The sequence below is a fragment of the Anolis sagrei genome, chromosome 4 (assembly GCF_037176765.1).
Source record: "Anolis sagrei isolate rAnoSag1 chromosome 4, rAnoSag1.mat, whole genome shotgun sequence".
Lineage (NCBI taxonomy): Eukaryota > Metazoa > Chordata > Lepidosauria > Squamata > Dactyloidae > Anolis > Anolis sagrei.
This window is the reverse complement of record NC_090024.1, coordinates 206457561-206485440: the sequence shown is the minus strand read 5'-3', so window position 1 is coordinate 206485440 and position 27880 is coordinate 206457561. Positions and strand designations below refer to the sequence as shown.

The 27880-nt window shown below is 39.0% G+C and overlaps 1 protein-coding gene across 2 annotated transcripts in view; it reads right to left on the bottom strand.

Moving 5' to 3' along the window:
• The window catches only part of KDM5B (lysine demethylase 5B), a 64373-nt gene extending 37269 nt beyond the window's left edge, over window positions 1-27104 (bottom strand). The window contains exons 1-5 of one of the 2 annotated variants that reach the window (XM_060772439.2): window positions 26780-27104; window positions 11618-11695; window positions 9454-9576; window positions 8765-8935; window positions 5843-5899 (exon numbers count right to left, since the gene is read on the bottom strand). In XM_060772439.2, coding sequence (XP_060628422.2) covers window positions 5843-5899; window positions 8765-8935; window positions 9454-9576; window positions 11618-11695; window positions 26780-26917 — 567 coding nt within the window. In that variant the 5' untranslated portion in view covers window positions 26918-27104. The remainder of the gene's footprint in view (window positions 1-5842; window positions 5900-8764; window positions 8936-9453; window positions 9577-11617; window positions 11696-26779) is intronic. The other variant, XM_060772440.2, reaches the window with a different exon arrangement.
• Between the last annotated feature and the right edge of the window lie 776 nt (window positions 27105-27880).

Genomic DNA, 27880 nt, shown 5'->3' with positions numbered 1-27880 from the left:
TAGCTGCCCCCCCCCCCCCAGAAATCTGCTCCAGAGAGTTCCTGAATCCAGCAAAGCAGATTCTTGAAAATCCTACGCAGCTAAAAAAAACGACAAAGCCTGGATCAAACACAATTGTGATCCATGACAATTATATCACAATGTTTATAAAATATTTAGAAGTGTTTATTTTTTATAAAAATATCCAGAGTATTAATATATATAAAATATACTCAGAAGTAAATATTTTATAATCAATGTGATTTATATGGCTTCTCAACAGCAAATGGAGAACAAAATCTTAATTATTCCAGGTTCAGACAATGCAGTAATTCTGCAGTGGAAATGACAACAGAGCTTAGAACAAAAACCCATGACCCTACAAACCTATGATATTGTGCAAGGGGCCACAAAATTTGACAATCCCAGCATTTCTGTGGTTTGATGTGATGAAGAAGACAAAACATGTATCATGGGCTCTCCAATACATAATTAGTTTAAGGTCATATAAATCCATCATTATTTTTTATTACAACAAAGATGAGACCCCATGGCAGTGCAGCTAACAGACATTACTCTCTCCCTTTTTTTACTGATATAGCGATCAGTAAAAAAAAAAGGCTAAATCGAGAGTGTCTGACTGGCCTAAAGTCACCTTCGTGGTTGAACAGAAATGTTGGATCTCAACATGTGTAAAGACACAAACAGTTTCGATAACTGCAGTCTTGTTTACTGGGTAGCAGTGTTTACCAAGAAGCTCCAATGAGCCCAGTCTGGTTTCATTTAACAACTATTTGGCAAGATTCCGGTTTCCAGAATTATCAAATCAACCCCCTCACCCCCGCCCCAAGATCATACCTTTTAAAAGTTGAACTACATTTACCAATGCACACCCCAATCCCAATCCCTGCAATCATTCTATATACAAATAGTGATCTCATTGCTTTTTATGTAACCAAAATTTCATAATTCCAACATAAATCGGAAGTAAATATTTACTAAAAAAGAATTTATAGAGTTCTAATACCCAAACATAAAAAAACTCAGGTTGGATGCTATTTGAATGCTGGGTTGGTTGTGCACAAAAACTGAGTATCTTGGGAAAAAGCACAACTGACTACAACCCTCAATAGGCACAATATGTAAGACAATGTTTTGCTGAAGGTCTCAATAGATGCGAGACAAAGTAAAAAATGAGATAGCAAAACTCTACGCTGTCCAGGATCACCACTCAGAGCCTTTTGCCATGGTCTACAAATATACTCTCTGATAAGCTGGGGAAACGTTTCTACTAAATAAACTGTAGTATTAGTATCACTATATTGCGATGCTTAAGGTAACATCTCATCATAGTAATGATGATGTTTTTGTATAATTCTGGACTGTGAATTGTTTTTATACTGTGTCTTGAATTTTGTGGTTTCTATGTTGTACACCGCTGTGAGTCGCCCCTGGGCTGAGAACAGCGGTATATAAGCAAAATAAATAAATAAATTAGTACAAAGTGTAACAAGTAATTTTTTTTTAATATGTCTACTCCAACCTATGAATATGAAAAATGATGTTAGAAGATGCATTGTGTCTTTATACATCCATTTTTGTTGCCTTAGGTGTCGCAACTTATTTGTCTCATAGTAATGACAGGCAGTTGGGGATAAAGGTCAATACATGAAACATTCATCCTTACATTCTGTTTTGCTTTAAAAAGAGAGAGAGAGAAGCTTGTTTATTTTATATCCTTCAACTTACTCTTTTTAGTTTGGTAATCCCATTATTTTTATTTCTTAATCTTATAATAGTGCTCACTGCTTCACGTCTCCCTTCTTGTAAACAATTTCACAAGCATAGGTTGGAGAAGTATGATAGTAATGGTAACAAAATACATTTTAAGAATAAAATGTTATCTTTCACAAGCTTCCCAAATACAGGAATGGCATACAAAATGCCATTACCTCAAGGCAGCCAGAAAGGAGTTTTATATGCTTTGGCAACCAACACACCAATTTCATCCCAATTCTCACAGCTATTTGCATAAATCAGCACCTCAGCACACAACAAGCATTTCAATGATACAAAAAAGATTGAATTGTTAACAGAGTCTACCTGTCTATGTCAAGCAAAAATATTTTAGAGGAGAATTATGTGAAGTGCAAGATTACAGGTTGAAAAATATATAATCTCATTAAGATACACTCCCACAGAAATTTAAGAAGTACTATGCTTAGTTTGGGGACACATTAGCTGGAGGTGAAGAAACCATATGCTCAATGAGGGTTCAAGAAAAATGAGGAGGGGAGTGCTGTTGGTAGATTCCTTGCTCATTCTTATAGCATGCACTAAAGTAGAAACACATGTTAAAGCACAATCTCATAAGCAACAATAGCCCAAAATAAAAGGAGATGAGAACCTTAGGTAAAGGTGTAGAGTGACTGCAGAAACCACAGAGTGCATTTCTATTTTGATCTCTCAGCTGTGTTGGGGAAACGTATCTCCTTCTACGTCCCACCTCGGAGTTTAAAATCTGCTGAGGGGGCCCTGCTCTCGGCCCCACCTTTATCACAAGCGAGACTGGTGGGGACGAGGGACAGGGCCTTCTCGGTGGTGGCCCCTCGCCTGTGGAATGCACTCCCCGGAGAAATTAGGACATCAACATCCCTCCTCTCCTTCAGGAAGAAGCTAAAAACCTGGATGTGGGACCAGGCCTTCAGGTAAGCTGGCAGATGGACAAAGACAACCAATAATGACCAGAGTAGGAAAGGACAATGACAATGCTAAGTGGTTTACGGATTTGGTGAACACTGACCACAAGATGTTTTTATTGCTGCTAGTATACTGTCTGATTGTTTTAATCAGTTATAACTGTGATATTATGTGGTAAATTTGTGTATTGTATATTGCATTGTATGTTGTAATTGTTAGGCATCGAATTGTGCCTTTTGTAAGCCGCCCTGAGTCCCCCCCCTAGGGGGTTGAGAAGGGCGGGGTAGAAGCACCCCAAATAAATAAATAAATAAATAAATAATGGATTTAAAATTGTAAATGTTAACTCTGACATACTCATGTTTTCTCAGCTGCTATTTATCTTGTTAGAGAGATTCAGAGATATCACCATTTTCCTTCAGTGTGTTAAAATTACAGCATGCAAGGCAGGCATAACAACAAATAATGCTGCTATTCCAATGTTTTAAAGTGAGAATGACTAACAAATTCCTCAAAAGCCATGAAGACCACTTCAGAATCCAGAAAGTGGAACTAAGTGAAAGCAGTGGAAACCTTCCATGGAAGTGACCACATCTTCTTGGGATTTGTTATACAAAGAAATGGGGAAGTTAGATATCTATTCCGGACTTAAGAAAGCTGATTTCAACATTGAAGACACTGCTGCACATAATTCAACTGAGAAAGAAAAGTGTGAGGTGTCTAAGGCAACAAAAATGGATGTATAAAGAACTTCGAGATCAGCTGTGATTTAAGAGGAACAAGTACAAGAAATGAAAGGAGGATTTTCTTACTAATCCTTTATTCTTTCATAACTTCCAGATGAGCTGAAAGACTTCCTGATGAGCTAAGATTTAAAACTGGCATGCACAAGAGATAAAAAGGGGGAATCACCAAAGAGGGATTCAAATAAATAGTCAGCATGTGTAGAAAGTCAGAAAACCTAAAGCACAGAATGAGTTTAGGCTTACTAGAAAGGATAAAAACAACTGGAAGGGCTTTTTGTTATGTCCATAGCAAAAGGAAGAACAAGAAAAAAATGTAGGCCACTGCATGAAGATGATGAAAAATGCTAACATGGGACAGAGAAATGGCAGAAATACTCTACCCCTTATTTGCCTCAGTCTTCTTCCAAAAGGTAAACAGTGCTCAACCTGGGGAAAATAGGGCAGATAATATAGAAAGGGAAATGCAGCAAAGAATAGGAAAATAGGAAGTACAGGAATACCTGACTACTCTAAATGAATTGTATTATCCTGGGACTGATGGATTAAAAGAACTGGCAGAAATATTCTCAAGACTACTGGAAAAAAATATTTGAGAATTCCTGGAGAACAGGAGAGACCCCAGCAGACCGCAAGAAGAAAAATGTCCCCATCTTCCAAAAAAAAAAAAGGGGGGGGGGGTCAAGAACCAAACAATTTGCACCCTTTCAGTCCAACATCAATTCCAGGAAAGATTCTAGAGCAGATCATTAAACAGATATTCTAAAACCACATGGAAAGGAATGCATTGACCACTAAAAGTCAATATGGGTTTCTCAAAAACAATTCAAGTCAGATTAGTCCTCCTTTCATCTTCAGTTGGTAGATGAAAGGAATGATGCAGATGTAACATATATTGATTTCAGTGACACCTTCAACAAGGTCCCATATGAACTTCTTGCAAACAAACTAGGAAAATGTGGATTTGTTACTATTATGTGGATTTGTAATTGGTTGACCAACCAAAAATCCAAAGAGTGCTCACCAATGGCTCATCTTCATCCTGGAAAGAAATATCTAGTGGGGTGACACAAGGTTATGTCCTGGACCCAATGCTATTCAATATCTTTATAAATGAACATGATGACAGAATACACAGCATGTTTATTAAATTTTCAATTGAGACCAAATTAGGAGAGGTAGCAGGATCAGAATTTAAAATTATCTTAATACAGTGGTTCCCAACCATTTGTTCTCTAAGTGTCTGAGATATCAACTCCAAGAGGGGTAATTTTCAGCTTTATAGCCACTACTCTTCTACCAAAGTTTCCAAGCATGTGTTCTCTGAAAATGTGATACACAGCTAGAACCACTTGAGGGTACTGTGGGGCCATCCCACAGAGAAAATGCAGCCCAAGATTTTCTGCTCATTGCAGATCACCCATCCTTTCAAATGAACAGAACTTTTGACTTTCTAGTAACTAATAAATTCAGACCAATAGATCCTTTAATTAGATTTCCCCCCTCTAACCCTGGATACTTGAAATGTTATAGAAGCACTAGTAAGCCAAGATTATATAGTAGTTAGTCATCTATCAGCACTAGTTGTCTGTTTTTCTTTATGATTTCAAACAAATTTCTATGAGGAATTTATATAATTTTAAAAGACAGAATAATCTGGGCTTTGAAAGAAATTCTGTACCTCAAAACATCTGATGTAAATATCGAAAGTTTTACAAATGGAAAAAGGCATTCTTCCTATGTAGAAAATAATGCTTTTAATTAACAAAATGGTTAATTTTAAGTGGAAATATCTACCATTATATATAAATTATGTTCCTATCCTGCCTTTCTCCCCAAAACTGTGACACTCTTTTAAAAATACTTGTAAAGAGTTACATAAAATCAGTATCACAATTTACAATAACAAGTATTTTACTTTACACTTGTTAATATTTATTTTAAAAATATTGGTCTCAACTCCTCCCTCTAAGACAAGTTAACAAAAAATCTTTGAATGATAAAAATGTGTTAATGAAAAAACAAAGTAATAGACATGGATCTCCTTATGCTGCAGAAACTTAGCAGCCAACAAAGACTGAGTACACAAATTATTTCTCCATATTACCAGGAAATAGTACTGAGCTGGACATCTGTACAAAACATCCTTCAGAAAACACCAATTCTACTGAAGTATTATAAGTCCTTTGATCAAGGGTAACCAATTTAATGTAATTCACATTTACAGAACTATTCATAAGAGCCATATGATTAGCATCCAAAACTGAAACCCCAAGTACAACTCAAACTAAAAACATATGGCTTCATTGAGTCTCTTCACAAAAAATGTGGCAGTAATTTGCATAGAAGGATGGACAGGAAGCACTTAAAACAATTTAAAACAGAAAGGGAAGCACTGTCATTCAAAAAGTTAAACATACCTTTTCCAGAACTGCATCATCCATTAAACACATCAGTTTGGAACAAATGTCAGGTGCCTATTGCAAGAGAGAGCTTGGAGAGTTACACTTTAAAAGAACGGTGACCTTGACAGGTAAGGTCACAAATAGTCATTTGAAGCGTGTGATTATTCTTACTTCTAGTGTGATTATTTTCTCAACAGCTGCAGATTCATTTCAGAAACATCAGACACCTAAACAAGGCCTCGTTTTTCAACAGTATATTGTATGTGAGACAGATCTGTTTGCAGATGCAACTATTAGATCTCCAAAAACATGAAGACAAGCAAATTTCACAAAAAGCACAAGAGACAGACAAGGTAGACAATTAAAATGAACCACCATAGCAATATACAAAAACAATGACAAATAAGCTAATTAGGTCACCGTTCTGGACAAAATGATGTATTTTATTTTTTACAACCTGTAATATATTTCCAGAGGGTTAGTTGTAACAAATACTTCTCCTGACTAAGCTATGGGCTGAATTCAATTACTAGTCCAAATTACAATGGATCCATTCACTGACTTGCTGAATAGTACACTAACTGTATATAAATCACATTATTCAAGGTAAGTTGGAACTAGATAGTGGATTTAGGTCAAGGCCCATATTTATTACTGTGTTATATCCTACTAAGTTTTATTTATTTCCCCCAAATTGGCTGACTTTAGGCTTACTGGAATTTAGCATTCCACACCACTCCAAAAACTACTCTATGTTTAATTTAGTTCCGGGTTAAGAGAATGCATGTTCTGCTTCATCACTAGCTGATACAGATAGTCAATAAATTCCAATTAAAAACTATGTGGACTATAGGCTGAGGGCTGTATGAAAGTCAGACTTTCATTGCCCCTGTGTACAGAAGACACACCTGGAGTCCCTCATGTCTTGTCTCAGGTTTCTCTGAGGATAGCTACTTTACACATTTATATCACTTTCACAAGAATCCTAGGATTCATGGTTTGGTTGAATACTCAGCTTAATGTACTCTATTGAATACAATATCAGAGTAATCTAGCAGAGAATTCTAGCTGCACATGATGGAACCATTACAATTAAAGCAGAATCAAACTGCTATGACTGTGGAGCAAAGATATACACTCAATTCAGACAGAGCCAAGCAACAAAAATGTTTCTTTCTCAGGTATTCTTACCAAACATATTGTCATTTTTAACATAAACACCATTGGATAAAGGGCCCAAATATTTCACAGGATGGATCAAATTACTGTCTGCATAATCCTTGTGCACCATCTATTTTCAGTTGATTTAATTCACAATGATATAATAACACATGTCCCCTTTTTATGCTGATTTAGTCCACATGCCTAAGTGAAACACACAGCCAAAAATCAGGTTTGATCACAATATTGGGTGCTTCCATACCTCCCTAATTTTCATCACGCTAACCTGGTGATGCAGCAGTACAGTGCCACAGAGTCAATAATTTTTTTGCATAAAATCTAAAAATGATAATTCAGTGAATACAAATAATGAACATAGACTATGTTTGAAATACACTATGATCAAAATAAGGGGTGGTACAAACACACATAAATTTGAAATGAGAAATTTTGTGTTGAAGACTTCCATTGCCTGTGTTTAAACTAATAGTTAGTGAGCAATGTAAAAGTAAAATTTCTCTTTTTCCCCTTGTATTCAAACACATAAACATCAGTGTACAACATTATACATACAAGTATAGATATAGCAAAAGCCAAATTATTTTAAAATTTGAGAAGAAATAAAAAACACAGAGGATTTCTTAGAATTACACAGTGGCCTAGTACAAGTTTCAGAGAGCTGTGGTGGGCCACTATCTTACTCCAAATGCTACAAGCACAGTTGTCCAGAGCAGATGTTGTCTAATAATAACAGTAGTAGTAGTAGTAGTAGTAGTAGTAGCAGTAATACATTTGGGTTTTAAAAGCCTTTAGGGTTTACATACAGGCTGAAAGAAAGGTAACTAAGCAGTTTTCTGCTTAGTTCCAGCAATGTGAGGCTGTCACTTAAAGGTTCCTGTAGTCGCTTATGTGTATAGGGAGTATGTTAAATAATGCAATGTCAAACAATTAATGTTTTTAAAACCCAGTTACAGCAATTTAAATTCAGTCCAGAAACGGATTGCCAATAAAATGAATACAAAATAGTTAAAAATGATGGTATTACTATCTTGGACAAGCATATGGGCAGCTCAGGCTTCAAGACAGCTTTCAAAAGCAACTCTGTATAGACCATTACAGTAGTCTATTCTGTATGTAACTAGTGCCTGTGTACTGATGGTAAAGATACAATCGAGAATTTCCCAACTAACTTTTGGCACAGGAAGCTGATTTCTTTCAGACACATTGTTCTCCTTAAGCAATAGAGCACTATCAGATTTATTAGATGAGCAGATATCAATTCTGTAATATCTCAGAAGCTACAGCTGTAGATTTAACACCCATGTTCATGGCAAAGTGAGGTATCCTCATTAAATGGAAGCAAAAATTAATCCACAATTGAAATTAAAGTCAGCACACATAAAATGCTTGTTGCAGAAAATAGTGCCAAAAATTCTCAAAGTCAGCAGCAGTTTTAGTTCTGACTAGTTTTCAACTGTCTTTCAACTGTCAAATGAATCAAGATCACTTTTCCTTTCTGTTGAATAAGAGTTGCCATTATGAGATGGTTTATAAAACTAAAAACAATAGCAAATATATAGAAGGTTATGACTTTATATTTAAGGAAAATCCTGTTATTTTAAACATGTCTAAAAGCCCGAAATGTTATCTTTTGGAATATTTAAACATTAGCTATGTAAAGGAGGAACATAAAAATTAAGCATTGCTGACATGTTTCAAAGCTCTTTTCTTCTATGGAAAGCATTTTTTACAAACTAGGTAGTCAGGAAAACTCACCAGTAGGCTAGCTCCAGTCTGGAATAAATTGTAAGGATAAAGAATGCGCTCATAATGAGAACGAATATGCGAACCCACAGCTTTGCCAGGTGTAAACCCCATCTTGGTGGCTATTTTAGTCCACTTTCTGTCCTTACAGACTAAGTCAAATCCACCTTCTTCTGCAACTAGCTGTAAGGAAAATAATTGTGCATCAGAATCTTATGTATATACATAGCTATTCCAGGCAATTAAAAAGGAAACTGCTTTACTCTGCATAGAGAATATACTGTTTAAACAACAGTCTGATATTTATAAAATCAGCTTCAGCACAATGATTTTAGTGAACCATATAAAAACAAGGCTTACCTATATCCTGAATTCTAAAATGCTCTTCAACTGCAGAGTTTTCATGATTTAATCAAGTCTATTTTCAGAATCCTGTTGATACACTATGCCAATGTAACTATACTAGTGTGGGTAGCGCTGACAAGACCAAAAAGGGTATGGATAGAGCATCCATGAAAAAAAGTCAAGCAATGGAGAAAAGGACTGCTCAAAGCATTTGTCATCTTCTCTTGCTAGCACTACCTTAATGCTGCAAACAGTACAACCACCAATACAGTGCATCAACAGGGATTCAGCCTTAGTATTAACTTACAAGATGCTGAAAATAATTTTTGTCACCCTAATAGATTTACAGTACTTACTCGATTAAGCTGGAATAAGTCCAAAATCTTTCTTTCTACATGTGGAATTTTCAGTGAGCATCCTTGAAGTTCCCAGAACTTTGCAATCTGGTCCAGAAAATTGAGTTTAACCCGGGTTTGGGCCTATTAGAATAGAAAGTGGATATATTATACAGTTCACTATAGCTATCATTTCAAAATTTCAACTAGAATATTCTCTCATCTATTTTATATATTGAACAAAAACTAAAAACAGAGTGTTGGCCACTGATCCTTCATGCTAAGGAATATTCATTCACTCATGCCATTACTTCAAGCAGCAGTATCAAAGAAGCATCTGCTATACTTTTGAGATATTATTATTATTATATTTATACTCCAGTTTCTCTCTTCACAAAGAATCAAAGCGACTTACATTAAAAGGATTTCAATACAATTTAAAATCTACAAATATACAAACATTAAAACAGAATTAAATATAAATGGTATTAAAAATGCACACTTAAAATCCACAAAAAATATTCAAAGCTAAAAACCACACCACCCTCTGACTAGATCTTTAAAACCTTCTCCTTTAAAAGCCTGTCTCATTATAAAGATTTTAGCTTGCTGCCGGAAGGACACCAGGAGGGAACCACCCTGGGCAAGGTGTTCCAGAGTCAAGAGGCAGCCATTGAGAAGGAAGGCCCTTTCAAGCTTGAGATGGAGATGGGACCAAGAACGTTTATACAAGAAGATACAGTCAGGCAAATACTCTGGATCTGAATAAGGTTCTTCTGAACAAATACAGATGATTTTCTATCAGAGCTGTGAAACATAGGTTTCAAATACACACAGATTTTAAAAATGGCCAAAACATATATTTTACAGAATTCATCAAGTTGGAAGGAATTTATAAACAGAGAGGACTGTAAACAGTGGTGGATCTGTGTTGGGACTGGCACTTTTGAAACATTCCTTAACAGTGTCCCAGTTTTGCTGAGTTCCTCCAAATTTTCTTCCTGTCCTTGTTTCATATCAGGTTACAAAACTTTTCATGTATTTCAGACTTATTTACAAAATGTACCTAAATTACATATTTTCCCAATGACTATTTTTTCCAATTCTGTGTATTTTAGGTATTGACATATTAAAATACACACATTGTTCTGTACATGTTTTGTTTCCCAAAAATGCCATTTAAAACTAGCAAATCTATGCGCAATCAGGGCAAGAGCACGTTTTCTTTATATCCCATGCCATAAATTAATTAAATCTGAGGACTCACAGAGACAGGGATTTACAGTAATTAAAACAAACCAATCTTTTTACATTTTTCTCTGTAAACATTATATAAAACAATAAGTATAGTTAAAGAAGGGTAACTCATGTCCATGGTGCAAAAAATCTTAATATCATGAACAGAATATTTTACTCCTTAAAGCTCTATTTTATTCAGGGTACAACAACATCATGCCTAAATCCAGAAGTTGATGAAAGCCTACATCCCAACTGCCATTGTCTTGGACTTGTAGGGATATAATAGTAATAAAGAATGTAGACATAACTAGACTCTTTTTTTGTGACAGGAGCGTCTGCAAGGATGTTGCCCAGGACGTTGTTTTACCATTCTGTGGGAGGTATCTCTCATGTCACCTCATGGGAAGCTGGAGCTGACAGACAGGAGCTCATCCCACTCTCCAGATTTGAACCGCTGACCTTTTGGTCAGCAATCCTGCTGGCACAAGGGTTTAACCCATTGCGCCACTGCGGGCTCCAGAACTAGACCCACAAGCATTTTACAACATTGGCACCTGAACAGTAGTAAACAATGCCCAAATTTCAGCTACTAATCTGTATTTTAAGGATAGTATTTTTGAGATATAGATATTGTGATGGCTTAAAAATGAGGAGGACTGACAGCTATTCAACACAAGTGTTTCCCCTTACCCTTATGTGAATATTTGTTTTCTGGTTCTGGATAGACTAGTATTGTGAAACACTCATGTTTCTGCACACGCGAACATGGCGCATTATTATATCCTATGCAACTTACTGGAATTTGCACTGGAGTCAGGAAATATCCCAGAATATACAAGTTATTCTATCTGTCTGGATGTAGGTTAAATACTACTGCCTTTTTCTAAATACATTGTAAGTTCTCAATTCAATAGGGCCAATTGTAAAATAATTCACATAACAGTACCTCCAACTCATTCAATCTTTGGATTCGTGGAGTAAAGTGAAGTTTGTCAACATCACATGCAAATGGAGGTTGCCAGTCCTAAGGAGAAAAGGAGAAATACTAGTTACATTGGAAGTCCTGAAACACAATTAAGATTATATTTTTCACCCCATCTAAATAACAGCATATATAGTCATTTCACATAACATTATGAAAGACAGTGTGCTCTTTTAATAGTATTAAACTTTAACTTGTTTTTCTTCTTGTATTGTTGGGGGAACAGTCAATCTTTCTATCTATCTGCCCCTACAGGTACGACCATTCTGACATCTGAAAGGTCAAAAGATATCCACAGATTTAAAGTGCTGATAAAAACTTAAGACTACATATAAAGACTGTGGACTGTTTTTACTAAGTACTTTATTGGTATGCTTCTTAACATAACTTTTATGGTCCGTAGAAACTAGGAGGAAATGACTGAGGAGATCAAGCTTTGCTTCTGTATTTTAAAAAGTTCACACTATAAAAAACAGACTTGCATTTAAAACTCCATGTTTAAAATCTACAACAAAGGTTTAGAACATAGTTTATTACTGGCCAAGTTCAGATGTCTCAGGTTTGTATTAGACATCAATATTGAGAACTGTTCGACAGGCTCTTTTGAGACTATAATAAAATGATTATATGCTATTGTAATCTATCTTCTATCTATACACATAAGCATCTATATCTTCTTTATCTATCTATGTATATAATAAAAGTCAGTGTTTGTATGCGGCGGACGGAAGTGCGGCGGACGTAGGGCGGCGTATGTGCCAGCTTTCTGATTGGCTGCCACTGTGGTACTATTTGCATATAGTCTCTGATTGGCCAGCCTGAAAGTTCCAAGATTCTGAGGTGACAAGAGAGCAGAGAAAAAGGCCTTAGGATGTGTCAGAAAATTACCAATACAGACCAAACTTGGCACACAGAGCCCCCATGACCCACTCTACATCCTACTGCAGTTTGGAGGAGGATGGACTATGGATGATGGGACTAGCAGTACCATCACCCACTTTCTGAGAACTCTGTGAACCTTATCAATGACTGCTCAAGACCAAACTTGCCACACAGAGCCCGCAAGACCCACTCTACATCCTGGTGCTGTTTGGAGGAGGATGGATCATGGATGATGGGACTTGCAGTACCTTCACTCACTTCCTGAGACCACAGCAACATTCATCCAATTACTAATAAAGACCAAACTTGGCACACAGAGCCCCCATGACCCACTCTACATCCTCCTGCAGTTTAGAGGAGGATGGACCATGGATGATGGGACTTGCAGTCCTATCACACACTTTCTGAGACCGCTGTGAACCTCATCCAATGACTGATCAAGACCAAACTTGGAACATAGACCTCTCATGACCCACTTTACGTCCTGGTGTGGTTTGGCCGCTGATGGATTAGGGGAGTTGCAGCACCTTTGCTCAATTCCTGAGACCACTGCAACCTTCATCCAATTACCGAAAAAGACCAAACTTGGCACACTGAGTCTCCATGACAGTCTTCATTCTGTAACACTGACAGAAACCTTTCCAACATCAAACCCTAAGCATTTAAAATATTTTATTAAGGTCATATAATAAATCAATTATTATCTTCTCAAATTATAAGCAAATTACCTTTTTGAAAGTAAAGGTGTTTGGAGATAGAATATAAAATACTACTCATATTACAACACAACACTTTGTTAATTTATGATTAAATTAAATTAGTTTCAAACTACCCTTTTGAAATGATTTTGTCTTGTCATTTTCTCTAATTGTATGTTCACTGTCGCTTTTGTTATATTCCATCTTGAATTTAAACATTATAGTTTAGAAGGTTGTTTCACTGGTAACAACAGTCTGGTTGCTACTGACAGAGACTTAAGTAGGATACTAAACATAATCAAAAGATTAGATGAGCACAATAACTTCACCAGCCCTATGAAAAACCATATCTATAAAGAATCCTCTCTCATGTCACACTGAAGAGCCCTTTGCAAGGGCTACTGACTGCAGAATTGGTCTGAAGTGGCAGTACCGGGGGCGCTCACACTGGACAGCCACACTTAGCTCTGTCATGTTATCATTGTCATAGCTGTGGCCATGGAGTTCCAACGAGCTCCTGACCATTCCTAGTTGTCTTTGTTGACATAAGCAAAGGTGCCTATGTAACTTGGGGAGGGGTTAAAGAGGGGAGATCTCTCTCCCCTCTCTGAGTAATGATTACACTGGCAAAGATGTCCAAGGACAGCCAGGAACTCTTTGGAGGTCTGTGGCCACAGCTATGACAACAACATGAGAGGTAAGTGCTACACCATTTTCCTCACACAGGATGACAGTACTGGCTTGAGTACACAGTAGGTGTGGTTCCAAATCAGAACTAGCCAAGCTGTTCATGCTACCCCAAAATTCAGGGAAGTTCTAGAGCATTCCCTATTTTTCCTTAATGCATGGCACAGCCACAGTAAGGGGCAAGATGGCTTAGTGCATCATGTAAATGCCACAGACCTGATTCTCACCCACTTTGGCATATAGTGCTCACATTGATGTCCCCTAAGACTAGCCATTCCAACAGGTTGCAAAATTTATTAATATTCAATTTCTGAAGTACGCTCATGAAGCAAGCTTTCCAGTTTTTCTATTATAACTGAACACATATTTTTTCTCCGCTCTAGTGGTATATACCCTTTTGCATATGCAGTTTAAATTTATGTTACCACCCACACAATTTTCCTCACCGAATTGGTATTTTTGGACTGACTTGGATTTTTCGAAAACATTTCATCAGTTTTCAATATAGATGTATTCTTTTGCTCCATATTTGCTACTTTTCCCCTTCAATACAATACAATACAAAGCTGTATTGTACTTTCCCCCTTCATTAATGCAATGTAAGTGTTGCTGTGACCATCACAACTATTGTATCAGCCATAAAAGCTCTGTATTTTCTAGTCTGTAGCAAAATATGCTTTAGTTCTTTTCATTAATACAAGATCAGTGATATAGCAATGAATTATTTTCCTTCATGATTTTGGGCGCCACTATATAAACATCCCAGATGGAAAAACTCTTGCATAGTGATAAAATTATTAGAAAAGTTTAAAATCATGGTCCCTTGATATAAAATGACATGCTACCTAAAGATAATCAAGATGATCATTGCTTATAATATTTAGAAGTACTTGAAGTTAGAAGACTATATTACTCTGGAATTCTCTAGGAGCACACAAGACAGTTCTGAAGACTTCCTATAGACCAGCGGTTCTCAACCTGTGAGTCCCCAGATGTTTTGGCCGACAACTCCCAGAAATCCCAGCCAGTTTACTAGCTGTTAGGATTTCTAAGAGTTGAAGGCCAAAACATCTGGGGACCCACAGGTTAAGAACCACTGCTATAGACCAAGTAATTTGGGAGACAGTAGTACTATATATATAAGAAATTTGGGTCTTTCACTCTGAAACCAAGGTTAACTCATCCACATGTACAGTGGTCTCTAGTGAGGTGTGCTGGGGTAGAGGGTTACACCAGGTGACACCATCATAGGGAATGACACTCTTTCTCACAAGAGCCCATATATTTCCTGTAAGATGACAACGTACATTTTTCTCCCTTTCCTTTTTTCATTGCTCTGCCATGACCTTGCGAAGGGCTCTGGTGGCTCTGACCCAAGAAAAAGGTGCCAGAGTTAGAGGCAGACAGAAGTGTAGTGGATCCAAGCATCTTCAGAAGCAAAACCTCAGAGATGGAAAAAAAAAGCAATGGCAGCTTCTAGGGGCACTATGCTCTGAGCTAGGTTGATGGGTTGGGGGTGTTGCTCCTACTACTGCCACTTTCCCAATAGAGGATTGCTGGTGGGGTGAGCCTCCAAAGAAAAAAACAGGTCACGGTGGACACACTCAATGTCACGTATTTTCTTATTTGTGCAAAATCTTCTATTTGTTCCATCCCACAGTCACTCTCATCAGTTATTTCTGCTGCCCTACAGTCTTCCCAAAATGGAGACAATTTGGAAATGCAGAAGGTGTATGTGTTACATCAATGAGGGGCGATGTACATGAGAGTTGGGAGGGTGTGGGGATCCCCACAATAGATTCAATCCTGGGAGAAGCTGTGTTTTCAAATTTAAAGTGATGAGCTGTCAAGGAAGACACAACCTTTTGCCATTGTTCCCAGATTGCACTGTCAAGAGAGGTGTGTCTTCTCCAGTGCAATAAAAGGGGGAACTCGAGACAGGGAGATGGGACATACAACCCTTGATGTGAGGTCACAATATCAGTACATTACAAGAAAATTGCAAGGAAAGATGGATAGGTTGAGATTCATACAAATGGGGGACTAGCCAGCAGCTAAGCATAGGAGGAAGTCTCATGCCGCTCAGGAAAAGAGCCCCCCCCCCAAAAAAAAAAACAGCCTCTGTCTGAGACTTGGTATCAAGTCTGTAATGAAAAATAAAACTCAGAAGGTAAGACCAGGTAGCCATCTTGCAAATGTTGTATAGAGGAATACAACACAAAGACACAGCAGACTTTTGCTCTAGTTGAGTGGGTTCTAGGTTGTGCAGATCTTTTGCCAGCAAAGTCAAATGTTATTCTGATAGTCACTGTGACCCATTTGGACAGATGTTGTGGAGACAGGAAGTTCCCTAGCAGTCTAGGTGTTTGCTTGTTTTAAAGAAAAGAATTATCAACATAAAAAGCCAAAGCCCAGTGGAAATTTAATAAGTAGAGAAAGTGTTCCAAATCAGATATAGGATTTGAAGGATTGCTGGGAGAACAATATCTTGATTTACATAGAACACAGGCACCATGTTTATCAGGAAGGAAGTGTCCACCTACAGGACCACTTTGCCTCAATGGACACAGAGGTAAGCCTGATCAACCTGAAGAGAAAAGAACTCACTGGCAGTTCTTGCCAAGGTGACCACAATGAGGAATGCTGTCTTCAGGATGAGTAATCTTAGGTCACATGAAACTATGGGTTCAAATGGTCTCTTAGACAATTGGAACAGAACTAGATGCAAGTTCCACTGAGGAGTGAGTCCAACCATAGATTGGTGCGTATTTTTATACCCTTTCATGAGGATTTTAACCAATGGGTCGTAGAAACAGGAGGACTTGCCTATGTGTTGGAGAGGCCAAAACACAACTGATAAGCAACATTTGATGGAAAACAGAAGCAAGCCTTTGTCTGACAAAGAGATGAAAAAGTCCAATTCCATTCTATACATGCAACCTCTGGTGAAATTCAATGACCTTAATCAAATTATAAGCATAAGAATATTGAATATGGTGTGTGTGCTGCACCCATAATGCACTTGACTGAAGGGTGTTATAGAAAAGCTGAAGGGTGTTAAAGAAAAGTGTTGGCTTTTTGGATTGAAGGTCTGGATCACCTTCCCTTCGTGGATGGTGAGAACATCTGGATGTAACAGAAGCTTCCTATACTGTCCTTGGAACAGATGCAGTAGATTTCTTCACAGGCAATTGCAAGAGATAAACCCAGGGTAGAAGCTGAGGATAATGAAAAAGCAGGAATCTGAGCATAGACAAGATGTAAAGCCAAAAGAACGACCACAAGCTGCTACTGCTTAACTTGACAGTGTGTGAATGCTTTATTATCAGCAACTGGTTGGGGTATGTTTGAGTCTGTGTGACTGTTGTAGAGGCTTCCTTCCAACTCTAGTGTGTTGTCGAAGGCTTTCATGGCTGGAATCACTGGGTTGTTGTAGGTTTTTTTGGGCTATATGGCCATGGTCTAGAGGCATTCTCTCCTGACGTTTCACCTGCATCTATGGCAAGCATCCTCAGAGGTACTGAGGTCTATTGCAACTAGGAAAAAGGGTTTATATATCTGTGGAATGACCAGGGTGAGACAAAGAATGTCTGCTGGAGCTAGGTGTGAATGTTTCAACTGACCACCTTGATTAGCATATAATGGCTTGACAGTGCCTAGAGCAAACTTTTGTTGAGAGGTGATTAGATGTCCTTGTTTGTTTCCTCTCTGTTGTGCTGTTGTAATTTTAGAGTTTTTTAATACTGGTAGCCAGATTTTGTTCATTTTCATGGTTTCTTCCTTTCTGTTGAAATTGTCCACATGCTTGTGTATTTCAATGGCTTCTCTGTGTAGTCTGGCATGGTGGTTGTGAGAATGGTCCAGCATTTCTGTGTTCTCAAATAAAATGCTGTGTCCAGGTTGGTTCATCACCAAACGCAGCGCCCAAACACGAATCAAGGAACATGAAAGGCACTGCAGACTATTTCAACCAGAGAAATCAGCCATAGCATAGCACCTGATGAACCAACCTGGACACAGAATTTATATAAATGATATATAAACCCTTTTTCCTAGTTCCAACAGACCTCACTACCTCTGAGGATGCTTGCCATAGATGCAGGCGAAACATCAGGAGAGAATGCCTCTAGACCATGGCCATATAGCCCAAAAAAACCTACAACAACCCAACTCTAGTGTGCTCTGTCTCAATTGACAGTTTCAAGACATACTTTTCTAGTTGAGTATATACATTACGAGACTTTTTAAAAACAATAACATACTCCATTATGAAGCCAGTTACTGTAAAAACAACAAAATGATTTTTTTTCAATTTTACTGCTCCATACCCATTCAAATAAAAGACGTGTATGCTCTAAAATTTACTTCTGAGTACCTTTATTTCAGAAGAAGAAAAAAGGAGCTGCCTTGGAAAAATCCTTGCAAAGGCTCAAACTTCCCTTTGTATGAGGACTGAAAAATCAATGGGGTTTCTGCAATGTTGGAGGACTCTCCATCTTAAAGAGAGCAATAGCTGGTAAAATTTATTTCCACAAGAGCAGTAGAATCTTTTTGAGGAACAAAGTTCACAAAGCTCATTTTCAGATTTTTTTCCTGAATCTTCAAGAAAAGAGAGTGATTCTTCAGACCAATTGCATACATACGAAAGAATCCTTTTAAGAATTGCAAATTTCCTAATGACTGTCCTGACGACTCAAGAATATGCAACTAGTGAAAGGGGTTTTCCCCTGACTTCATCTCAATCTCACAAAAAGGGTATGGCAATCCCCTATCAACAAATTCTACTAAGAAACCTCCATAATAGGTTAGCCTTACGGTTGCAATGTCAGCATATGACTTGTAGACTTGTAGACAAACAAGAATAGCAAGGATTAGAGAAATCTCTTAATACTCATTCCATCCCAGTCTTCTCTTTTTCCTTTTACTAATTCTCTCCACAAACCCATTCATTTTTTCTTTTACTTTCCTCCCCATTTAATCAAACAGCACAACTTTCTCTTCCAATTGTTTCCAAAAGTCTGTGGGCCTTGCAAAGGCAAACACCAAATGAAATGCTGAAAGGCCTTCTAAAGAAATGGAATATCCCAGCTCTGATTGTGAAGTCACAAAGCAACTTACTCAACATTTTAAACAAAAGTGTATCATTCAAAATTTCAAACTCATTGGGTTTTAGAAACTCCCTGAAATAAAAAAAGGTTAGATTCGGAGCATAACCAATATGAGCATCCCTAGAGAATGAATTCTACAGCTCCCATGCTGCATGCTTAAGTATACAACTAAAACAGTTTAAGCTCTAGTACTTCACAAACACTACCAGCTAATAGACAAACAATTCTAATAATGTGAATACACAAGGCCTTGTTCTTACCTCCATTGCGTTACACAATAATAGGGCATGAATATCCATCTGCTTCTTGGGCAGTGCTCTAGAAATACTACCACAACTGGGAATGAGCTCTGCCTCCCAACTCTGCAGCAGCTTTTCCTATAGTCAACACAGAAGCTTCTGGTGCTGGTGAAGCTAAAAGGGGGAACATTTCAATCTTTGGAATAAAGATCTATCTGTTTCTTGGACAGACTTCCAAAGAAACCCCCATTGCTCCAAGTTGGGGAGATGCTATAAAGTAAATAACTAGGCATTTAGTGATTGACTGTTGCAAAATAATTGTCTTCAGGAGAAAATTTGGGCTAGTTACTTATGATGTGACTCCCCCCCCCCCTTTTATCATTCAAAATCATTATTCAAAATCATTATTTGACCACAGCATTTTTATTTATGTAACTTATTTAGAAAAACACTAGAAGCTACTATAAAATAAAGTGAGATACAATTTTTAAAAAAAATATTTACAAGAGGCAATGGTTTCTAATATTAAAACTTTGTGAAAATGGGGCATTTTGCTAAGTTTTCAACATAACAAGTGTGTCTGGATATTAACAAACACAACAAATCTATTTAATTCTGCTATAAATTAAATCATTGAGACAATAAATTGGGTTGTTGTAGTTTTTTTCAGGCTATATGGCCATGGTCTAGAGGCATTCTCTCCTGATGTTTCGCCTGCATCTATGGCAAGCATCCTCAGAGGTACCTCTAAGGATGCTTGCCATAGATACAGGCGAAACGTCAGGAGAGAATGCCTCTAGACCATGGCCATACAGCCTGAAAAAACCTACAACAACCCAGTGATTCCGGCCATGAAAGCCTTCGACAAGACAGTAAATTCATCAAAGCAGCCTTCAAAGCCATATATAGGTCAATATGGGAAATAAAATCATCATCATCATCTTTAATTACTTATTAATCGCCCTCCATCCGAGATGCTCCAGGCGATTTACATAGCAGAAATTATACAGGATAAAACACATACATACAAATATTAAAATTAACATGAGTCAAATGTTCTAGTAAAATGCCAGGTCTTAAGTGCTTGGATAAAATGCCCTAAGTCACGCATGGCTCTCAAATAGGGAGGCAAGGAATTCCAAAAGGCAGGGGCAGAAAGGTTTCTCCTTTCCCTTTTTCTTGTTTCTACTAGTCTTCCATTCTTATTCCTTCCCTGATATCTTCTAACTGTAATCAGAATCTGGTAACTATGTTTAGCATTAACCACAACTGCTTCCAAATGGTTTTTTTCAAACTCACTTAAAACTATGGTTTAAATTATGATTTAAGTTATGGCATTTGGTATCACAGTAAACTGTTTTCCTAAAACCTAAGAAAATGGAATTAGTAGAAAAGAGAAGCAAGAAGAGGTATAGCAAGTTTTCAACGATGTCTCAATCCTCTCTAAACCGTAAGTGTTAAATGCAAGGCCCACAGGACAAATCCAGTTCACCATGTCATTTTATGTGGCCAGTGAGGCTTTCTGTGCCAGGGGAACATAGGTGCATTAATACAGTCTTACAATTACTAACTGCCATTTGAAGATAACCATAAGGCTGATGTGGCCATTGGTGAAAATGGCACCTTGCTCTAACTATGGTCTGGAAGATTCAAGTAGGAATTCAACCAACATGAAGCAAACCACATATCTGCAAAGGTTAGAATATGACGAGAGGGTCTTGGGAGCCCCTACCAATTAAAGTAGTATGTAGGTTATGATAGCAGGTTTTAATTCCATTGGTGAAGAAATCTTTGGCTTCAGTGACCTGTTTATTTGACACAAACAATGTGCAAAAGTGGAATTAAGAAATTAAGATAAGCCTTGCTTAAGTAAACAAAAACATTTCAACTTTCTAGTGACCACATAAAAGCTTCTTCCAAAATGTATTCCAATATTTCAATTTTTGTGAACAAATATCTACATCTATGCTTTTTCACAAAGGAGGGCTGCTATGTCACTTATATGCTATTCTTCCCTTTTCTCTGTGTAATTCTGTCCATGCATGCTCAATAAGGGATTTTAGAGACAGCTGCTCTTTATATTGCCTGTTGTAGGCAGGACACACACACAGCTATAGTGCATCAGCTGAAGTAGAATCACATTCTTTTCTAACTCAATCTTTATTTCATTGTTTGCTGCAGACGCAGGACTGCAACCCAACACTGAATGTCTCTGTTTCTCCCACCCGCTAGAATCCTCATGATTCTGATGCTGAAAAAAAAATTCAGCTGGACAGAGAATAAGGAAAGGGGGGGGGGGGGCAGCATACAAAGATTTATAAAAACTCCTTTGTCAGAGGCCTTGTTAAGTGAGGCATGCATGTAACATAATTAGTCCAGCATTTGGAGGATCAATTGAATTACTAAACAACTAGGCGACTGTATGCTTATAATGGGTAAGATTCCATATTACCATTAAATGTTTTGAGAAAGTCCCAAGCAACTACCTAGTGCTTCTTCCTACAAATTAGGTTAGGGTAATAATAATTTGGTTTATTAATTGTAAGTCTAGCACAAAATGACTTCATAATTGGAAAGGATTTGATACTTCAGTTCTGTCTACCACTTATCTAGCAGAGGTACATGCTGCCTTTCCATGTATACATTATACATAATAATAAAACACTCATCTTGCTATTTTTAAACTTTTAAAATCAAGAGGACATTTATTCAGAAGTATAAGCTACTTCTATGTATTCATGAAGCAGTAAGTGAAATTATGTGCTGTTATCTAGTTTGCTCAACCAAGGTTACATGTTCACATTAATGCACAGATTATGCTCATACAACCTTGCATATAATATACATTCTTAAGCAACATTTATTTCAATAGGATGCAAGTGTTTTTAACCATCAGCCTGACTCTGTGGAGAATGAGAGGAACAACAACCCACTTATTTCAGTAAGATGCCTAATTTTGTACAAGATGTCTGTATGCTGGACTGCAGGCTATACCTGTTTGCAATCACTGCAAAAAAACAAAACAACAATAACATGGCAACCTTAAAATACTAAACAGACGAAAACTGGAATACAGATTTTTGTTTACTTGTATGAGGTAATGTGTGCTGCTATCCTCATGCATTCCATTCCATGGGGATTCTTTCTTTTACAATGATTGGGACATGGACTAGTTCATTGTTCTCAAATATGGCTGTTGTACCATCAGGTTTCCATCTGTCTACTCATATACCAACAGCAGCTGAGCGTTTTTTTACAGAAATAAGCTGATTAAAACATCTTCTCCCTGGTCTAGAGGACTTATTTTATACATATACTATTCAGACCTTTCCCTTGGATAATACCACAACAGTCACAAACCGAAGTCTTCAAACACATACAGCCTGGACAATCACAAATTTAATTCTGGCCCCCAGCAAGCACCACATTGAAATAGTAAGTTTTAGAAAGCCACTTGCAAAACATACAGCTAGAACACTTCTTTCAAAATGGCAGCAGACTGCATTTTGCTCCAGTGGCAAAGCAACAGTAAAATGGAATGGAGTAGAGGGATTGTTATACACACACTCTGTTATCATTTCCCCCATAATCCCACCTCTGTACCTGCCAGAAGGTACAAAAGTGATGAGTCTTTAAATCTATTGAGTAGAACAGGGCCAACCATTTTCTGTGTCCTTGAAAATTTACGTTCTATATATCAATTCACAGATAATTATTATTTTTGTGTGATGTGACCCAATCACCAAGCCTTATGAAGGTGGTGTCAGTTACTAGTTGGGGTTTCAAAAATATGAAACAAGATGAAAATGCCACAGATTTGAAGGTGGGAATTGGTATGTTTCCCAAATGATTTTCATGAAGGGCAGATTGGCAATGATCAATTTTACTTTTCCATAAAACTGCAGTAACGTATATGAAATCTGTGTCTTGTTTACATAACTACTGCAAATTTATTTTAACTATGTCTTGGCTGATAGAACTGAGGCAAAATATTACAGCCAAAATTCGGCCATCCCAGTATTAGAAATATAAAGACATACACTCAACCCTTGCTATATTCAATTGATTACAGATAATCAATAATCTACTCAGAAACTATTTTGATGATATAGATATTTAAAGTGGTGTCATGCAAACACAGTATCAGATGCCTTTTTTGGTGGTGCAATAGTAAACTTTAAAATGTATATATGGGACATCATAGAAACTGGAAGAAAAACATAAAAATAGCATTACTATATTACATAGCTTGTTTTAAAATCAGAAGACACTACAACTTTGTATGAATGCAAATGCTAACCAACAAGCATTGCTCCCACACAAACCATATTGAAATAAATGAACTGCACAGGAACAAAGGTTGTTAGATTTCAGCCAGTAGAACAAACAATGTTCCTACATAGTACTTAAATGCCAATACTGTACACAGTTACATTTTCCAACTAAAATTAAAGAATACACTGAAATTTTCTCAAATTAAATCAATGGCTGGTACTAAAATTTCACTGTAGAACTCTTAAGCTAATCAAAATGCTTCTATCTTCAGATCCAAATTGAACTTTCAGGTGTTTTCTATTATAATATTTGCTATTTGGATTCATATTTATCACTAGGTCTCACTATATACAGAATGCCACAAATCTGATGATATAACATCCATCTCCTTTTAATGGGAAAATCTTTGTTTCATTAAATTCACCCTTGTTCAAAGTTTATCTTTTTCAGTAAGTACACATAAGGCCACAATAAAGTCAATGTGTTGTTAAACTGAGAAGCAATACCACAATTATGGGAGTCATTGGTTCGCAACAATCCTTTTTGCAGCCTGCTATAGTGCCTGTTTATACTTCTAATGATGGAAACCTAGCACCCTTCCCACTATGTATTGCACTCTAAAATGGTGGCCATGTCTCCCTAGCATTCTGAAAGAAACGATCTCTCAAAACTCCAAAGCTGATATTTATGACTTCTCAACTGTAAAACATAGGTGGATATATGAGATTTACGGCATATTGCTGTAGGTTGGCCAGATAAGTGCTTTTATGGGCATGTAAAACAGGGAAATAAGGAAAAATAAAAGCTCAACCACAATGCCAACATGGAGGGCAACACCCAAGCAGCTGCCTCACTTAGGTCTTTACATGGACTGTTGGATAGTATGTTGAAAAGAGGCAGCCCCAGAACAGACAAAGCTCAAACTTTGTTAGACAAAGCCACTGAACCAAACAAGTCTTACTCTCAAAACATTCAACCCTGTTAATGGGAAAACTATGACAATGGCTGCCTTTTTCTAGCCATAAGAAATTCTTTACCACTATTTTTGTTTTTACTGCTTTACTCCATACTTCCTTCAGATACTTAAAACATCTTCTGGGTTAAAACACAGTTCCTCAGTTGAAAGGTGGGCGTGTGGACCAGTTCAGGAGTCCTTCTAAAGTTTACTGTTTTTTTAAAAAGGGTATGTATTTGTTTATTTCATGCCTGAGATGAAACAAAAGCCTCAAAAACGACTGAAGCAATTGGTTTTATTGTTCAGAAGGCTCAGTTGATGCTAGACCTTTGATAAGTTTTAATCATTTGAAAGATTATTTATAATTGATTTGTATAAATTTTTAAAGTTTTAATATTGTGTTTCATTGTTATTGTCAGAATCTGGAATTGAATTATTGCCCTGAGTATCCCCCACCCCCTGGGACGTGTATGTAAGAAGGGCAGGATATAAGTACAGTAAATAAATCAACGGTACAGTAAGTAAGTAAGCAAGTAAGTAAATAATATAATATAAACTGCCTTTTAGAGGGTGATGACCATCCCAGAGGAAACCATCCCGAGAAGGGACTTCACAAATAGCCAGGAATAACTTCAGGGGTTGATCTACAAATCCAGAGGCTTAGAAGTGTGTCTTGGCGTTTGCGTGTGTGTGTAACGTACATGAGCACTGGTTTTTAGTCCCCAATCCCTCGGGTCAGACACACAGCAAGACAACTTTATTCAGGCCCTGGAAGAGAGGGAGATGGAGGAGAGAAAGCTCCCCAAGACTGAAAGTGGTTGGGGGGGGAGCGTGGGGGGGCTGGGGAGGGGGAGCTCTGGCAGCCATATTTGAGTGGGTCTCCCTCACTCCCTCTTAAGCCTGCGTGGTTGCGGGAACAAGGAGGCGAGGAGGGCATTGACTTCAGCAAACCTGTAACTAGTCACGGGAGGAGAAAGAAAAAAAAAGAGGGGGGGGGGTATTATTCCAAACTGCAAGAGAAATCAATATCAAAACAGTGACGCCTTTTAATGAGCCCCTCCTCCTTTGGTGAGGAATGCTGATGCCAACTCCCCCCCCCCCCCGAAATACCCCCTTGAAATGGAGATATCCCCCTCCTTGAAAAGCCAACATTAAGCAGAGGAGGAGAGGAAGAAGAGGGAGAAGGAGAAGGCGAAAGAGGAAGAGAAGGAAAGGGGGGGGGGGGAGAAGAGGGAGAGGGGAAGGGAGAAAATGAAGGAAAAGAGGGAGAAGGAGAGGAAGAAGGGCAGGAGAGGGAAGGGAGAGGAGCAGAGTAAGAAGGAAAGGAAGAGGAGAGGGAGGACGAGAGGAGAAAGAGAAGAAGAGGGAGAGGAGAGGAAGAAGTAGGAGAGGTGAAAGCGAGGGGGGAAGGAGAAGAGGAGAGGGAGAAGGAAAGGAGAGGAAGAAAAGGGACGAGGAGGAGGAGAGGTAGAGGAGAAAGAGAAGAGGAGGAAGAGAGGGAGAAGGCAAAAGGGAGAAGGAAGAATAGGAAAGACAGAGGGGGAGGCGAAAGAGAGAGGGGCAAGGAGAAGAGGAAGAGGAGAGGGAAAAGGAGTAGGAGAGGTGAAAGAGAGGGGGGAGAAGAGGAGGAGAGGAGAGGGAGAAGAAGGAGAGGTGAAAGAGAGGCGGAGAGGGAGGAGAAGGAGAAGAGAGAGAGGAGAGGGAGAAGGAGGAGAAGTGAAAAGAGGGGGAAAAGGAGAGGGAGGAGAAGGAGGAGAAGAGGGAGAAGGAGGAGAAGTGAAAAGAGAGGGGGAGAAGGAGAAGGAGGAGAGGGAGAAGATGGAGAGGTGAAAGAGAGAGGGAGAAGAAGGAGAGATGAAAAGAGAGGGGGAGAAGGAGGAGAGGGAGAAGAAGAAGGAGGAGAATGAGAGAGGGGAAAGTGAGGGAGAAGGAGGAAAAGAGGGAGAAGGAAAGGGAGGGGGAGGAGGAGAGGAAGAGGGAGGCTCGGGCACTCCAGACGGGAGAAGTTCCTCCAGAGAGGGGTCTGTGCGAGGATGCGAGAAGACGCAGGAGGAGTCCTAAACTGTGAGGCGAAGAAGGGGGAGGGCCTCGGCGAGGGGGCTCCCTCAAGGCCGAGGAAGTTTCTTCATTCAAAGAGGGGTGTTTTGGACGAGAGTGGGGCTGGGGAAAGGGCGCCGAGGGGCCTGCATCTCCAAGGTAGGCAGGCAGGCAGGTAAGGCCTCTCTCCCATCTCCGGCCGCGTCCCTCCCGGCCTGGGCTGGCTCGCTCGCTGGCTGACTCACCGGCGGCGGCCGCACCTTGCAGATCCCGGTCTGCTCGGCGATGGGCCGGATCTTGTGGATGAAAGCGAAGGGGTCGGCGAACTCCTCCCAGCTGGGCTCGAAGACCGGGCACTCGGGGGGCGGCAGGAACTCGGCCATGGCGACACGGGCGGCCTTCTCCTCCTCCTTCCCCGGCACCCGCTCTCGACGCACGGACGGAGGAACAATCCCCCAACAGCCGCCGAGGAGGAGGAGGAGGCGGAGGAGGCAACGAGGAGCGTCGATGGAACGGGCGTGTGCTTCCGCCGGGGAGGAAAAAGAGTCCGTCGAGGAGGAGGAGGAGAGGGAGAAGGAGGCCCAATGGCGCCCCCTTCTTCTGAGTCATACCCCCCTTCTCTCTCTCTCTCTCTGTCTGCCCAGCCCAACCCCTTTGTTTGTTTGGGGGCTCAACGGTTTTGCATTCGAAAAAGGCTGCGCGTGCACCTTTCTCCCTCTCACGCTTCCCTCAGAAAAAAGCCTCCCTTAGTGACCCATTTCAGAAACTACTTTGTGGGATGAGGCAATCGCCCAGGCCTGGGCCAACTTGGCTCCCCCCCCCCTCCAGGTGTTTTGGGCCCCAACTGCCACCATTCCTGACAGCCTCAGGCCCCTTCCTTTTCCCCCTCAGCCGCTTAAGGAAAGGGCCTGAGGCTGTCAGGAATGGTGGCAGTTGGGGCCCAAAACACCTGGAGGGGGGCCCAAGTTGACCCAGGCCTGGTCTAACCGCCCAACAAGGGCAGTCCCCATATAGAAAGCCTTTTGTCAATCGCCATCAGTCACCAGGCAACTTGAATGCAAATGCACACCAACACTGCCTTTTAAGAACATTTTCGCCATGCTTTTGTATTCCTGTTTTGCAAGAGCTGGATTCCTTTTGTTTACCTCCCAGTTCCCCGATTCAAAATGGAGACCGGAGCCATTGGTGCTTTTCTCTCTCTCTCTCTTAGCAAGTTGTGTTTGTTTTGCTCTCTGGCTTTTGAATGAAGCCAAAGAGCCATATTGGCCACTGAATGTATTTATACTTGGTTGTTTATTCGTTTAGTTTATTTATTTTTTTATTTATTTACCTTACTTATATACCGC